At 35.2% G+C, this 16,938-nt stretch overlaps 1 protein-coding gene across 2 annotated transcripts in view; it reads right to left on the bottom strand.

Moving 5' to 3' along the window:
• Positions 1 to 2,815: 2,815 nt before the first annotated feature.
• LOC127875392 (uncharacterized peptidase YuxL-like) overlaps positions 2,816 to 16,938 on the bottom strand; it is a 59,448-nt gene continuing 45,325 nt past the window's right edge. For both annotated transcript variants that reach the window (XM_052420446.1, XM_052420445.1), the window contains exons 4-14: positions 16,629 to 16,715; positions 16,107 to 16,184; positions 13,042 to 13,278; positions 11,852 to 12,016; positions 11,032 to 11,176; positions 9,467 to 9,641; positions 8,307 to 8,461; positions 7,018 to 7,214; positions 5,632 to 5,713; positions 4,319 to 4,428; positions 2,816 to 3,415 (exon numbers count right to left, since the gene is read on the bottom strand). In XM_052420446.1, the coding sequence (XP_052276406.1) occupies positions 3,392 to 3,415; positions 4,319 to 4,428; positions 5,632 to 5,713; positions 7,018 to 7,214; positions 8,307 to 8,461; positions 9,467 to 9,641; positions 11,032 to 11,176; positions 11,852 to 12,016; positions 13,042 to 13,278; positions 16,107 to 16,184; positions 16,629 to 16,715 (1,455 nt within the window). In that variant the 3' untranslated portion in view covers positions 2,816 to 3,391. The remainder of the gene's footprint in view (positions 3,416 to 4,318; positions 4,429 to 5,631; positions 5,714 to 7,017; positions 7,215 to 8,306; positions 8,462 to 9,466; positions 9,642 to 11,031; positions 11,177 to 11,851; positions 12,017 to 13,041; positions 13,279 to 16,106; positions 16,185 to 16,628; positions 16,716 to 16,938) is intronic.

The following is a 16,938-nucleotide window of genomic DNA, read 5'->3' as shown; positions in this document are numbered from 1 at the left end:
GACACACAGTCCAATGATTGTGAACAAATATGCCAAATGATTTTAAAATCTCACAATGAATGACATAGTTATGGCCTGGACAAGTTCATTTATGCCATTTTTGACCTTTTAACTCAAAGTGTGACCTTGACCTTGGAGATATCGACGTTATTCTTTCGCGCGACACACCGTCCAATGATTGTGAACAAATATGCCAAATGATTTTAAAATCTCACAGAGAACGACATAGTTATTGCCCAGACAAGCTCATTTATGGCCATTTAAATCTTTAACTCAAAGTGTGACCTTGACCTTCGAGATATTGATGTAATTCTTTCGCGCGACACACCGTCCCATGAAGGCAAATAAATTTGCCAAATGATTTTAAAATCTAACGATAAATGACATAGTTATGGTCTGGACAAACTTTCGGTTTAAAACACACTAAGTGACCCCGTGACCTAGTTTTTGACCCAGCATGACCCATATTCAAACTTGACCTATACATCATCAAGATACAACTTGTGACCAAGTTTGGTGAAGATCGGATGAAATTTCGGGACAGACCGACAGACCGACCAACCAACAGACCGACAAAGTGACTCCTATATAGCCCCCATTACTAATAGTAATGGGGGTATAAAAATATAAATCGGAATAAATGAACACAATTAAAAGTATTGATCTATTGAAACTATAGAAAACAAGGGCTGTTTGTAAAACATGCATGCCCCCCATATGGGCTCTCCGTTTGACCTAGTGACCTGATAATCAATAGGGGTCATCTGCCAGTCATGATCAATTTACCTATGAAGTTTCATGATCCTTGCCATAAGTGTTCTTGAGTTATCATCCGGAAACCATTTTACTATTTCGGGTCACCGTAACCTAGACCTTTGACCTAGTGACCTGAAAATCAATAGGGGTCATCTGCGAGTCATGATCAATCTACCTATCAAGTTTCATGATCCTCGGCATAAGCATTCTTCAGTTATCATCCAGAAACCATTTTACTATTTCGGGTCACTGTGACCTTGACCTTTGACCTAGTGACCTGAAAATCAATAGGGGTCATCTGCGAGTCATGATCAATGTACCTATGAATGTTCATGATCCTAGGCATAAGCGTTCTTGAGTTATCATCCGGAAACCATTTCACTATTTTGGGTCACCATGACCTTGACCTTTGACCTAGTGACCTCAAAATCTACAGGGGTCATCTGCGAGTAATGATCAATGTACCTATGAAGTTTCATGATCGTAGCCATAACCGTTCTTGAGTTATCATCCGAAAACCATTTTACTACTTCGGTACACCGTGACCTTGACCTATGATATAGTGACCTGAAAATCAATAGGGGTCAACTGCGAGCCATGATCAATCTACCTATCAAGTTTCATGATCCTAGGAATAAGCGTTCCTGAGTTATCATCCGGAAACCATTTTACTATTTCGGGTCACCGTGACCTTGACCTTTTACCTAGTGACCTGAAAATCAATATGGGTCATCTGTGAGTCATGATCAATGTACCTATGAAGTTTCATGATCCTAGGCATAAGCGTTCTTGAGTTGTCATCCGGAAACCATTTTACTATTTCGGGTCACCGTGACCTTGACCTTTGACCTAGTGACCTGAAAATCAATAGGGTTCATCTGCCAGTCATTATCAATCTACTTATTAAGTTTCATGATCCTAGGCATAAGCGTTCTTGAGTTATCATCCAGAAACTATTTTACTATTTTGGGTCACTGTGACCTTGACCTTTGACCTAGTGACCTGAAAATCAATAGGGGTCATCTGCAAATCATGATTAATCTACCTATCAAGTTTCATGACCCTAGGCAAAAGCGTTCTTGAGTTACCATCCGGAAACCATTTTACTATTTCGGGTCACTGTGACCTTGACCTTTGACCTAGTGACCTCAATGTACCTATGAAGTTTCATGATCCTAGGCCTAAGCATTCTTGAGTTATCATCCGGAAACCATCTGGTGGACGGACCAACAGACCGACCGACAGATCGAGATGTGCAAAGCAATATACCCCCTCTTCTTCGAAGGGGGGCATAAAAATACATTAATTTACGAATTAACATTACAGTAGATGGTTCGTTCATAAAAATATTGGTGACGGTAGAGTACAGGAGTTACGCGTTAATGTCAGTACATAAAAATGAATAAAAATGAAATGTAAACACATTAAATGAAGCATTTAATTTCAGGCTAAACATATTTAATATTTATTAATTTTGTTTGATCGAGAATTTAATACAAAGCTTGTTAATACCAATACATTAATTATTAGAATTATGGTGTGGTTCATTCTTAGTTACACTTACAGACTTTTCCTGAGCGCCAACTTAGATATACGTTGAATTTCTTTGTTTCATCTTTGTAATCATAAGTGGAGTTTGTGAGAACCTTGCATGAAGTTATGAGAGATTGTTTATCAATGTCATTTTCCTTATTTTTCAAAATCTCACCACTGTAGACAATAAAAAGTAAATTAAATTGGTGTTCAAAAGTCGACCTTCATGTCCGGTGACTGCAGGAATATTAAATACGTTCAAAGAGCAAACAACTGTAGTGCCTTCAGCGCTTTGATTAACTTCAACTCGAGAGCACTGGTACCGAATGGGCAGAATGCATCAGATTAAATATATAATTGAAAGTCATGAAACTAAACTACTCGTTAGTAACCAAAGTTGATCAATAAGCTATTGTTCATGTATGCAGGTACTCAAACATTTCTTTGGGATCTAGTTAGTGACTTTAATTTTGTTTGAATTATTTAATAAAATAGTTGATATATTGTTAATACACATAAACACAAGTAATGATAATGTATATATTCTGTAATATAATTATTATGCATACATGGGCCTACATAAATCATAAAACATTAAATCATAAAACATTTCAACAGCAAAACAATCGATACCATGCGTTAAATATTTGTAATAATCAAATTAACATACAAAGGTAAAATTATATATAAAATATTAATAACATAATTTATAGAGAGATCAATTTTGCTTTCAAATAAAATGCTGATTATGGTATATTATTGGTATATTATTATGCTTGCTCAACATTTATATATGGTCCTATTGAGACTATCCACTTGAAAACGCATGCATTACACACTTGACTTTACTGTGTATTATATAACAATCAACTAGATAGATCTATAATCACAAAAAGAAATTATAATGTACACAAACAACAAAAAAGTTTGCTTCTTGCACCTTTTAAAACTCTCTGTTCTTTCTTATCATGGGTTTTGGTATAAGAACATTTTCAATTGTTCCTGCAAGTCTTCTTCTGTTGACCATCATCATTATATGAGAACGGTAAGTAAGTTGGTATACAGCAAATAATCAGCCCAATGAGTTGGCCTTCAGCATTCTTCATTTCAGGTTATCAATGGGAAGCTGAAAGAATACAAATGAGCCGTGCACTGTAAAAAAGGGGCTTAATGCATGTGTGTAAAGTGTCGTCCCAGATAAGCCTGTGTAGTCGACACAGGCTAATCAGGAATAACACTTTCCGCCTAAACTTGCTTTTTTAATAAGAAGAGACCTACTTTCACCAAAAATATCATAAAAGCGGAAAGTGTCGTCCCAGATTAGCCTGTGCAGACTACACAGGCTAATCTGGGATGACACTTTAAGCACATGCATTAAATCCCCTCTTCACAGAGCACGGATCAAATAGTATTAACCCTTTGCATGCTGGGAAATTTGTCTTCTGCTAAAATGTGGTTTGCTGAATTTCTAAAATTAGCATTTTCTTTATTTTTTTCAAAGAATACTATCAGAATAGCAAACAGTTTGGATCCTGATGAGACGCCACGTTCTGTGGCGTCTCATCTGGATCCAAAGGATTTGCAAAGGCCTTCAAAATTTGGTTCCAGCACTTAAAGAGTTAACATAATGAAGCCTTTCCAGGCAACATTGCACTGAAAGTGCACATAATTTAACCAGCTGATTAAACTTTAATACAAATACAATTTATATCAATAGATTTACAGAAGTAAACAAATCAGTCTTGGTATCCTGAATTCAGTTTTTTTTTACTTTCTATTGATGCAGCTTTTAGTCTTTATGCTATCTTAATGTGAACGTTGTGTTAATGGTCGCTTTTTCTGCTGACAAATATTGACCTTTTTCATGTATTTCAAATGCATCATTATAATGAATTCTTTTATTCACATGTCCATCTTTTCCAGATAATTTATTTTTTACCGCAGCTGTCTTGTAGCTGTAAAATGTATTAAAAAGAATGGATCCATTAACTTTCGTTGAATTAACATGGCCAGCATGTGAATCACTTACATTTATGTGCTTATCTGCCGGCTCAAATCCAAACACCTTGGAGAAGAAATAGAACTCTCCGTCGAGAGCAGTCTGAATGTTTTCTGCCTTACGGAAACCATGCTGCTCACCTGGAAAAATGAACAGTAATTAGAATAAATTAGAGTTGCTGTCTTCTGCTTGATTGGTAATTGTTGGCACAGGGAACACCTTAAATGTACCCCGGTACTCTTAGGTATACTCAAATGTATCCCAGGTACTCTTAGGTATACTAAAATGTATACCAGGTGCTCTTAAGTATACTTAAATGTATCCTGGGTGCTCTTAGGTATACTCAAATGTATCCCAGGTACTCTTAGGTATACTTAAATGTATACCAGGTACTCTTAGGTATACTAAAATGTATACCAGGTACTCTTAAGTATACTTAAATGTATCCCGGGTGCTCTTAAGTATACTAAAATGTATCCCGGATGCTCTTAAGTATACTTAAATGTATCCCCGGTATGGAAAATATACTTAAATGTACCCGGCTAATTTAGACTGTACCAAAGTTTTATTCCTCCCCAAAATCCGATTTTGTGCAATGCGCTACAGAATACGAAACAAAATTCTCTTTGAACAAAACCTGCCTCAACATTATTTTTGAATAAGAGTTATTATTGACATAAATATGAACATTATTAATTTGAAAAAAAAAGAGCAATTTAGCAATAGAATTCCCTGGTACGTTTAAGTATATTTTCCATACCGAGGTACATTTAAGCATACTTAAGAGTACCTGGAGTACATTTAAGTAGTACCTGAGCCGACAATGACCAATCTGAGCCGACAATGACCAATCATGTGCGTAAAGTGTGTTACTAGATTAGCCTGTGCAGTCCGCACAGGCTAATCAGGGACGACACTTTCCGCTTTTATGACATTTTTTCATTTAAATAAAGTCTCTTCTTAGCAAAAATCTAATTTAGGCGGAAAGTGTCGTCCCTCATTAGCCTGTGTGGACTGCGCAGGCTAATCTGGGACGACACTTTATGCACATGCATTATGCCCAGTTTTCTCAGAATACGACTCAAATAGTAAGATTGTTATAGTCATGTTATTATAATTAAGAGGTAAAAAGTGATCTTATCAAAAATAGGAAAATTCAAAATGGCACAAGCATAACTTAATATAAGAAAAAAAAATGCTGGCAAATCGGAATGTTTCATGTAAACAAAAATGAAGACATTCTTGTTCTTTATCTGAAAAGCTTGCATCTCTGGACAGATGTGGCTGTCAAAACAACATAGAATAAAGCTTTTGGACCATTGTCGCAGTGCAGTTATTCCTACCTGGGAAGAGGACATACATGGTGGGAAGCCCCTTGGCTTTCACTGCCTTATACATCATCTCAGCCTGATTGGGTGGCACTATCTAGAAAACAACATTCACATTGATATTTACAATATATACATATATTAACTAACCCGTTACCACTCAGATACGCATTGTGATGCTTTTGTACTCCCTTAGAAATCAAATAGAATTTAGATGTTCCTTACCAGATTCAAGTTTTAAAGGCTTAATTTCCATCCCTTAGATACTGATGAGAAGCAAACAACAGAAAACCTGAAAAGCCTTCCAGATACTTTCACCATTTTCACTTTGCTTTTGACAGGGAAAGGGAAATATTTTATCAAACTGTTTTTATATACTGGGGTAATCAAATTCATCTAAACTATGTTACTTTTAACCTTTATATATAATATAATCTCCATTGAATTGAAACACTCTTAACTAAGTTTCCAAAGGAGAAACAGTATTGTGGGTCTTTGAAAAGATCTCATTTAAAAGATTAATCAGTGACCATCTGGATTATGGCTAACACCTTATCTGTTTCACCACAGAAACCTGCAGTTACATGTTACCAGCAATCTTAGAAGTTCCAAAATGTCATGTTTGGCTTAGATTGTAATGTCAGAATATGTATTGTCTACATTATTCCAGTACATTTTAAAAATGTGGAAAGTAACATAGAGGATATTTGTTGGATTCGGTGGATTATCGATTTTACGAGTGATCATAGAAAATATATATTTTCTAAGATCACGAGTGAATTAAAATTGATATTTGACCGAATCCAACAAATTTCCTTTTTATTTTATGCTTTTTTACAGTTTATATACATTGTTAAAGAGTTTAACTAAAGAATTTCGCTGGGATAGTGACGTCATTTCGTTTAAAAAAATACGTCATTTCACAGTAAACAGTGAAAATTATCGATAATTTTCACTGATAATTTTCACTGTTTGAAACAGTGAAATTATCACTTTTAATTCACTGATATTTCTCTATAAACCATCGGAAAGCATAAAATAAATTGGTCTTATTTTAGAAATAAACAGTTCAAGTGAACACTAACATGGGGAGACCGCAATAAGACGGTAAAGATTGTTCAATTGATAATGTATCCACCTAGCGATTGAGAGCGATTAAGAAAGACTGGGTACAATCTATACACTGGGCCTGTAATCAAGATCTCGTCCATAGATACAAAGTACTGGTTCTTCCCAGGAAATGGACTAGAGTGTCTGTGATATTGAGCTTTAATAATATAACACACATTTATCATATAAACACTCTCTTCCTCATTTTTTGCTGTATTTTAAGATTCTATATATAAATAGTTGTTAATCAAATACTTGTAATAATTAACAATGTAGCACAAGAGCGCTTACCTTATCCTCACTTCCCTGGAATAAGGCGAGAGAACATGACAGTTGGTGGACAAAGTGAATGGGGGACCTGTCCTTGTACACTTGTTTGTCTGCGTCGGTGACATATGGGCCAATTAGATTGTCAAGATAACGGCTTTCAAACTTGTGTGTATCCCCTGCCAGGGCCTCTAGGTCCGCCACTCCATAGTGACTGACACCTGCAATAGTTTACGCATTGTTCTGGGAAAACAGGGCTTAATGCATGTGTTTAGTGTAGTCCTTGTTAGCCTGTGCAGTTGGCTAATCAGGGAAGACACTTTCTGTTTTTTTAATGGTATTTTTCTCCTTAATGAAAATCCAGTTTAGGTGAAAAAAAAATTCCCTGATAAGCCTGTTCAGACTGCACAGGCTTATCTGGGATGACACTTTACACACATGCATTAAGCCCCATTTTCCCAGAACGAGGCTCATATGATCAACATGTTGTGTAGAATCAAACACATGCATAAGTGGTATAATGGGAATTGTAGAACCATACACTTACATATGCACCTTTCAACAAGAAATATGGTATTACTGTGCTTGAAATTTTGAAAAGTTATTAGAAATTGTAACAAAGTTATAATCAGTATAAAGTAAGAACATATGTACACCTGCATAACATTCCTAATTACAGACAGGATAAACTCTATATGTACCAATCATCATTTGCATGGGGCAAACAACAAAAACTTTTTAGTCTATGTTTTAACGTCTTTGGTACATTAACATTTGTAAGCGCTTGAAAGTAAAGTAGTTTTGTAATTATTGCTATTTATGGTACATATTTGATGTACATGTCTTCTTGTGATTATTTGCATTGGTGCCAAATAATTTTAAAATCCATCAATAACTCAAAAAGTTAATATGGCTAACATGTGATTTTTCAATATAAGATTTGACCCCTAAAACTCTATGGTAGAAAGACCCTTATTACTCTTAAAATAGTTATTTTAAAATCCATCAATACATGGCAAAGTTATGGGTGATACAGGAATAAGAGAGTTTTTTTTCATGCTAACTGTTGTATTATGATGGTTTATATGGGTGTAAATTAATTAAAATATCAATAAATTTAAGATAAGTTATGAAGGCAATGGCAATGATATCATTACACAGACAGCTGGAACACTATAAGCCATCTTTTACAAAGGGTGTACAAACAAAACAAATGTTTTTTCTGTGTTAAAATCTGAATTAGAAGTGGTAAAGGATATTATTTCTTAAGAGTAGCAAGATTAGATCAATAGTGATTAAGACATATATAAAACCTGATTTGAACACATCTCTGAAAGCTAGAGCTGCTAACGTGGTGTAGCCGCCAGCTGATCCCCCATCAATACACAACTTCTCTCCGTCAACTTTGCCTGTGTCAGCCAAGAACGTAGCCCCTGTACAAGAATCATCCAAATCCAGTACGCCCCAACTAAAAGTCATTCAAAATTATAACATTTACAATTTCGCATTTATTATTTATAAAGCAAATATTTATGCATTATTATGCTATTCAATTGTTCACAGAATTTGTATCAGTAATATTTTTTCTGAAAATTTGGTCAGGGTTATAATAGTGCAGTAGATGATTTTAAAAATAGAACAAGCAATTTACTATTTTCTCTATGTTGTATTATGACGACATTAACGCTAAACATAGTCTGGCTAGTATGGTAATAAAGGATAATAAAAACAGCAAGACAGCCAGTAGCAAGTATGTTTTTCTGTCAACATGTATTCACTAATTGATAACTTTCAAATCCATAATTTTGTTAAGATTTAAAATAATAAATTAAATAAAATTATTAAGGTTACCTGTATACCCACAATACTACAAAAGACAAGGTCCTATATGTTTCTTCAAAAATGTCACTTACCAGTAGACCTTTCTTGTTGTACTGTGGGTATATTTCTTCTAAGAATAAAAAAAGTATTGCACACTTTCAAAAAATAAAAGTGCACCTTTCGGTATCTATAAATGTAATATCCAAATTGCAGTGGTGTAGTGGATACTATGTCGGCCTAGTGGAGGTCACGGGTTTGATCCCCAATGGGGGAGCATTCTTTAGATTTCCCCAATAGACACCAAGTACTGGTTCTAGTCCCAGGAAAGGGACTAGAGAGCGTTTCAAAAAAACCTTAGGCTTTCTATTTGCAATCCAGCTAAAACAAAAGGTTTAAACTAATATCCATAACTTATCAGTTTTAAGTAATCCAAATACCTTCTTCCACCCAGTTGAACAATTTCTTAAGCCAGATTGACTTTTTTACATAGAAATTATTCTCATTTTCGATGTAATGTTGTATTTCATGATGACCAAGGTGTAGCAAAATACATTTTTTACCCTTTTTCCTTTTTTGTTGCTAATGACTTATCTGGCAAATGGCAGAGTAATTAAGTCTTGAAAATATCGAAAACCACACTAAGCACTCATACTTTTTCTCCAGCCTGTTCCTATATGTCTTGCCATAGCCTGTGCTTCCCCTGTAGTTGACATCCAGGACTGCAAACCCTCGACTTGTGAAGTACTGGATCTTCAGGTTCAATATGTTGGAGGCCTGGCTAGTGGGACCACCATGGTTCTTCACCAGCAGGGGCGGTAGAGTGCCCTCTGGAATGTGAACAACGAAATGATTCAATTTTTTGTGATGTCAATACCTAATGCAGTCCGCACAAGCTAATCAGGAAGGACACTTTCCCCTTTTATGATATTTTCTGTTTAAAGAAAGTCTGTTCTTAGCAAAAATACAGTTGAGGCGAAGTGTTCTCCCTGATTAGACTGTGCAGACTGCGCAGGCTAATCTGGGACAACACTTTACGCACATGGATAAACCCCCTTTTCACAGAGCTCTTCTTGGTTGAAGTGTTGTTTGACTCATTGTTTGTTTGTTGTTGTTTGGCCAGCAAAGATCTTTGCCAGCTAGGGCATACAGTGAAATGGTGAGGGTGTGATTTTTATAAATGGGCCGTGCTCTGTGAAAAGGGGGCTTAATACATGTGCGTAATGTCCCAAATTAGCCTGTGCACACATGAGGGACGACTTTTTCCGCCTAAATTATATTTTTGCTAAGAAGAGACTTTCTTTAAAAAAAAATATCATAAAAGCAGAATGTGTGGTCCCTAATTAGTCTCTGCGAACTGCACAGGCTAATCTGGGATGATACTTTACACACATGCATTAAACCCTTTTTTTGCAAAGCGCGGCCTAAATATATGATGCCAATATAAGCTTTTTGTTGAAATATTCCCATTAGTTGATTTTGTTTTTCCAGATGCTTACCTTAAGTCTACATAAATATATAAATAAAGTATAACTCAGTCCTTGATTTAAGATTTTTTTCTTCCAGACATATTGCTTGAAGTTTATCAGACACTCAACTTAAGTTTTCAATAAAATATTTTGGGCAGAGATACTTCATTATTTGAGAAGTCAACAGAAGGAACAAATGTGCATAAACAAACAAGGCACATAGTCAAATTTTATGAAAATACTTCCAATACTATTTACCTGAAAAGATGATCATGTTAACAGGTGTACTTACAATAGAATAAACCCTCATGAAATCTTATGCAAGTTATGATGGACAAATATCAATAATGTGCTCATAAAAATAATGACACATTAAGAAATCAAGCATTAGTAAAACACAATGCACACTTACATCAATTAACTCTTTGTACTCAGAAGTGCAGGACAAATATATCTCCAAAGTACAGTTTTATCCTTCCTTTATTACATGTACTAGCCAGACTATGTTAACCTTTAATATCGTACATAATACAACATAGAGGAAATAGTAAACTGCTTGTTCTATTTTGATAATCATCTACTGCACCATTATTTCTTATTTCCCTGACCAAATTTTCCGAAAAAAGAAATTGATACAAACTCTTTGAGCGATGGAGCATCATAATAATCCATAAATATATTTCATTATTAATAACAAATACAAAATTGTACATGTTATGTACATCCTACAGCTCATCACATCATAACTGACCTGGAGCATCAAAATCCTTGTTTGTTGGAGGGTAGAAGTAGCCAAAAGCCTCATCACCCTCTGTCGTCTGCCACTTAATCTCCGTGGGAATGCTGTAGTAGCCTTTGTCCAGCCCCAGGGTCTTTGATTCACGTAGAATTGTCACCTGAGAAAAGATCAGAAAAATCAGAAGTCATTGTTGATGTTACCTCAATGATAAAATGATTTGGTTATACTTTTATAAGAATTGAAATGAGTGAAAACTTGTTACATTTATTACCGTATACATTATTGTCCAGAGGGACATTAAATATTATCTTATTGTATGATGATGTAGAAAGACAACTGACTGCCGTTTTAGTAATCTTTAACAGACTTTATATGGTGATTTTTCTTTAATACAATTACATGCTTGCCAAAAAATTGTTATCAGACTTCATTTACAAACTTAAATTGATGTGTCCTGACTTTTTTGGCACAAATGTAATTAACAGAATCCAGAAACAGGTATCAACACCACCTAATTTCTTTCCAAACATAAAAGGCTTGAAAATGCGGAGAATCTGAAAAGGACTTCACACAACAGACTATGCATGACGTACTATGGACATAAGGCAATCCCAAAAGCCAACCCTCAGTACATTATTTTGTGCACAGACGAGCTTAAAACAAAGGTATTTCCATGAAGAAAAGGGTTTCCAAAAACGGGGATCCATATTTATTTTTAACATGAAAAAAGGGCTGGTTTACAATTAGTTGAAAAACAGTTAAAATAAAACTAAACTTTTATGATGACTAGGCAACAAAACTATCAACATAAAATAGTTATACATTGTTATACCTTGCCAGTGTCCTTGTTGATTTCTACCACACAGCTGAACCTGGTCGGACTGCCGGCCACACAGTACACCATACCATTGCCAGCAACATTCACATAGTTGTGGCTGGTGAAGCCAGTGTCTATCACATGGTATTGACCACTCTTCAAGTTGTACACTCCCATTTCCTGATTTAAAAGTTAATATGTAGTAAAAATTTGACAAAAACCTTGTTATTTTGAGTTATAACTTATAAGTATTTGTTGTTTACTTTTTGTTGTCTTTCTTTGGGTGAGTTATCAAGGCCTTATTATCATCCCACCATGCAATGCTTTTTGTTGCATAACCATTATGCCCTTTCAAAGGCCAAATAGTGCTTTGTGCCCTTTATAATTATTGCCATTAAGAAGGGCTCTTGTGGTGATATTTCATTAGATTCATAAGCGACAAACTGATAAGATTTCTATAAAGGGATGTTTTTCTTTAAATGAAAAAGGTTTTATTGTGTATCAAATACATTATAGTATAACAAACAAATCCTTATTTGACAGGGCTGTTTTTCCTTTTCCTTCTTATACAGATAATGGCTGTTCTTTACAGTTTTGAGAAGTTCACAAGTCAGAAGTTTGAGAAGCTTGTTGGTCAAGTTTTTACAGCTTCAAAGAGTTTGAAACTTGTTTTTTCAGAAGTTTGATAAGTTCCCTACTAATTTCTTTCAGAATTTTGCTACTCATTTCTCACAAATTGAGAGACCAAAGGCTGCATAACAAAGATAGAAAACAAGATGTGTTTGTGAAACACTATGTCTTCATATATTTGACATTTCACCTTGAAGGATGACCCTGACCTTTCACCACTCAAAATGTGCAGCTCCATGAGATACACATGCATGCCAAATATCAAGTTGCTATCTTCAATATTGCAAAATTGTACATTAAATAAGCGATTTTGACCCATATATTTGACCTTTGGCCTTGAAGGATGACCTTGACCTTTCACCACTCAAAATGTGCAGCTCCATGAGATACACAAGCATGCCAAAATATCAAGTTGCTATCTTCAATACTGCAAAAGTTATGGCAAATGTTAAAGTTGGCGCAAACAAACAAAGCACCAAAGCAACAAACCAACAGACAGGGCAAAAACAATCTGTCCCCCACTATAGTGGTTGGGGACATAAAAAACACAATATGATATAATCACGTTCACTCACTGAGCCATACACGGTCACAATGTCCCCATTTCCTTGGGGATCAACCATGTATGGTGTATCCCCAAACACCCAGTGAGGTCCACCACACTCCACACTGCGGGGTATCAGGTTGACGTGTTCTCCTGAACCGGTCACATGGTACAGGTTCCACCAATCCGTGATGTCACTGATGTAGAGGAGCTCATCGTCTGTGGTCCATGAAGGATGCATAACACTTGTACCATTACCACCAGCAACCTGTGAATGAATAATACTGAATGGTGTACAATTATTTAACAAAACAAGAGCACCGCATAGCGGGTTCAAACTCTTGGCTGCAGTTGCAGTTTTGAATAAATGAAAGCTTGTCAGAAGTTTTTTGTTGTTTTTTTATATTAGAGGTCACAGTGACCTTGACCTTTGACCTAGTGACCCAAAAATGGGTGTGGCATGTAGAACTCATCAAGGTGCAGCTAAATATAAAGTTTCAAAGTTGTAGGTGGAAGCACTTTGATTTTAGAGCCAATTTAAAGGTTTTAGCATAACCCGGACGGCGGACGAGCTGGCTATGACAATACCCCGGGTTTTCTCCAAAAACGGCCGAGCTAAAAATCAACTTAAGAGTTTCTTTGACATACAAGTGTTTGATTTGCAGTAAATGCATTGAAAACAAGTAACAGAAATGTATGTGTCACAAATCTTACAAGAAGGAGGTTAACACTGACCAATATATGGAGCTGTTTAATGCTTTTCAACTACGTGTTTCCATTGTTTTTGGGTTTTTTTACCGTAATTACTCTATGTTTTCGGACACTCTAAGTTTTCGGACACCGCTTTTTTTAGAAAAAATAATTATTTTTCGTGACTCTTAATTTTCGGACAAACGAGTTTTCGTCCATAATTAATGTCTCTAAGTTTTCAGACAGTGTATTTTACAGCGCTATTTTACCAAATTTCCGTCCTGTTTTCGATATCTAATGACACTTTGATCATGGGGTTTTACAACCAGATTAACATCATAAAACATGGCAGGTGCATGCCTAAGGGCAACAGAAAATTACATTTGCATTATTGGGTAAATAACCTTGAAAAGTGGTATTAAACAAGGGTTTCGCTAGATAGCATAATCGTTATGACAATTACCAGGGGTAGTGCCAATTAACAGTTCAATTATCTGCCACAATGATACTACCCCTTCTCAGTAAAATAACTGTGACAATTACTAAACGCTTCAAAATGTGATGCACACTATTGCAAGTTTAACGAACAATGGATGGTGTTAGACAGTGATTCATTTTGATGTGCGTCCCGCGTGCCAGACGCACGTTTTTTTCTGGAGACGCATCATTCTCAAACATATGCGTACTCGGGACGCATTGTTTAAAAAGTCCGATTTTCAACATCGTCAAAGTTGTGCATCATACAGAGTTCGATTCGTGAAGATAAGCGAAACACATGTTAACACTGTTTTGAAAAGTAGAACGGAAGTAACATTACTACATTCAGAATGTAATACGCGTATTTTGATTGGTTGAAATATATCAATTATCCAATCAGTTACGGCGTTTTATTAAAAGTTCATTGGACGTTTAATTTTGTTGTCCCGGACGGTAAACAGAAAATGCCATCCAAAAAGTTTTTCAAAATTGATCCTCAACAATTTAAACTCGCTCAGTGTGGTTCAATGTGAAGAATAAACGGCGGAAAACACATTTTGTGTTCGTCTGTTGTGAGCGCAGACAGTTATATTGTAAAGCGATGTTATTATAATTTTTTGGATTAATTGATCATTGTTGTTTTTTCTAAAGTGACAATTAAAAATGAGTAAGTTCTGAAATAAATAGCATTTTTTATTTGTATACGGTACATACATAATAGTGATGCAGATCGTACAGCATTCCGTCCTATGCAACGTAGAATGTAAGTACATATCACAACACAAACTTCTGCTGTTCATACTGCAGGATGTGAGAGGGGTTTTTATGTACAGAATAAGGTCTTGACCAAATTCAGGAACAGTTTAACTGTATGAAACCAAGACAAACTTATGAGAGTGAAGTTGTGCAATTTTGTCAGGGATGAATTTATGGAAAAAGCTCTCCCTGTTTGAAGAAAAAACAAGGCGAGAAGGCTATACACCTTAAATACAGAATGAGTGTTGTTACACTAAATATTTATTGAAGGTTTAAACCTTTTGACCAAAGAAGATATTGTCTTTTGTCACACTGTTTGAAAGGGATAATTTTGACCAAAAAATTATTAACACTAGTCCTCCAATTTATTAAAACTCTAGTCAGTCCAAATTGTTAAATAAGTTAAAAGTTCTCTGTTTAAGATGATATATGTTTCACTGTTTGTTATTTAAAGAAAAAAACAAATAAAGATTTGACTTTCTATAAACCTATTTCTTTTTTTAGCTTTTAAATTGCATAAAAGAGCCCCTGGCTAAGGCGTATCATGTTAAGTAGATTATTTGTAGCGAATTTACAAATACACAATCTGGGACCCATTGTTTTCAGTTTGGACCCATTGATTCAAAATATGCCAGTCCCAGGGACTCATTGATGTAGTTTTCAAAATGAATCACTGGTTAGACAACAACTATCGGAAATGAACAAACAAAGAATTAATAGTTTGCTTTTTTATTGTGTTAATTACAGGTTCATACTAGCGGGTATCGGTACATCACATGCTCATCTTTGAACTCGTTGGTCAAAGTGCAACCTTGTAGTAACTTTCTGTCAAATAAATTAAGCATTTAAAATTATTTAAAATGGAGTGCAAATATATATAACTGTAATTTATAATATATGGCATGGTATTTTACAAGCGCGTGCTATTACCAGTAGTCGTTGATACAATTGACGCTATTTTCGGACACTACAATTTTCGACTCTAAGTTTTCGGACACCTGTATTTTGGGAATATTTTTTTTATCTAAGTTTTCGGACACGAAAAAAATAAAATATTTTTAAGTGTACGAAAACATAGAGTCATTACAATACTTAAAGTTGCTTTGACAAAAAAAATCTGCAAAGGCTGTTTTGATATGTTTTTCAATAAGTCAATGTACTAGATGTTCCTACCAATTTGACAGAGTCCTCTTTGACGCCATCACCGGATTCAGTTAACTCTGCAACCATCAGCTCTGTAGAATCCCAAGGCTGAAATGTAGACCATAAAATACAAACACATACCAGGGACACAAATATAAAACCACATGGAAACACAAAAAATGTCAAATAATGGTTCAAGCTATCAACTTTATTAAACAGTACAACCAGCTGATTGTCTGCCTCCATTTCAAAAACAAAGTATAGCCAGCTGCTTAATTAAAAGAAGATCTATATAATATTCCTCTACATAAGATGGTTCATTATCACATTGTGAATTTGATGATGTAGTCCAACTTAAGTGAATGTTCCCTTTATAAAGTACATTTTTAACAGATTTTAAACATTATTACATTTAAATTATAACATAATGTTATTAACAGATTTTTGACAAATTGTAAGCAAATTACATATTAATGGTGTGGTCCCTCAATGTTACAAACAGCTTAAATACCATGTTATGTTACTAACATTTCCAGCACCATAAAGTCTTACCATGTTGGGATGGGACCACTGAACCCAAGCAATCTTCTTGCCATCTGGGGACACCTTGGGACTGCTGTAAAAATCCTTTCCTGAGGCCTAAATAAAAATAAGGGCAATTTGTGCTATATAAGTACAAATATTGTTCAGCAGTCTAATTTTATTGCCAATACATGATAAACAGTATCCAGTAAAAATTAGAAATGTGATTATGGATTTTTGCCTTAAATGAAAATATTAAAATAACAGATAGTTTTAGTTAAAGCCTAACAAAACAACGTGTCCATGCGTTCACCTCCTACTTGGGACTGGTCAAAATTTT

Source organism: Dreissena polymorpha, chromosome 3 (genome assembly GCF_020536995.1).
Source record: "Dreissena polymorpha isolate Duluth1 chromosome 3, UMN_Dpol_1.0, whole genome shotgun sequence".
Taxonomy (NCBI): domain Eukaryota; kingdom Metazoa; phylum Mollusca; class Bivalvia; order Myida; family Dreissenidae; genus Dreissena; species Dreissena polymorpha.
Note: the sequence above shows the minus strand (reverse complement) of the source record. Positions and strands in the feature narration are given on the sequence as shown.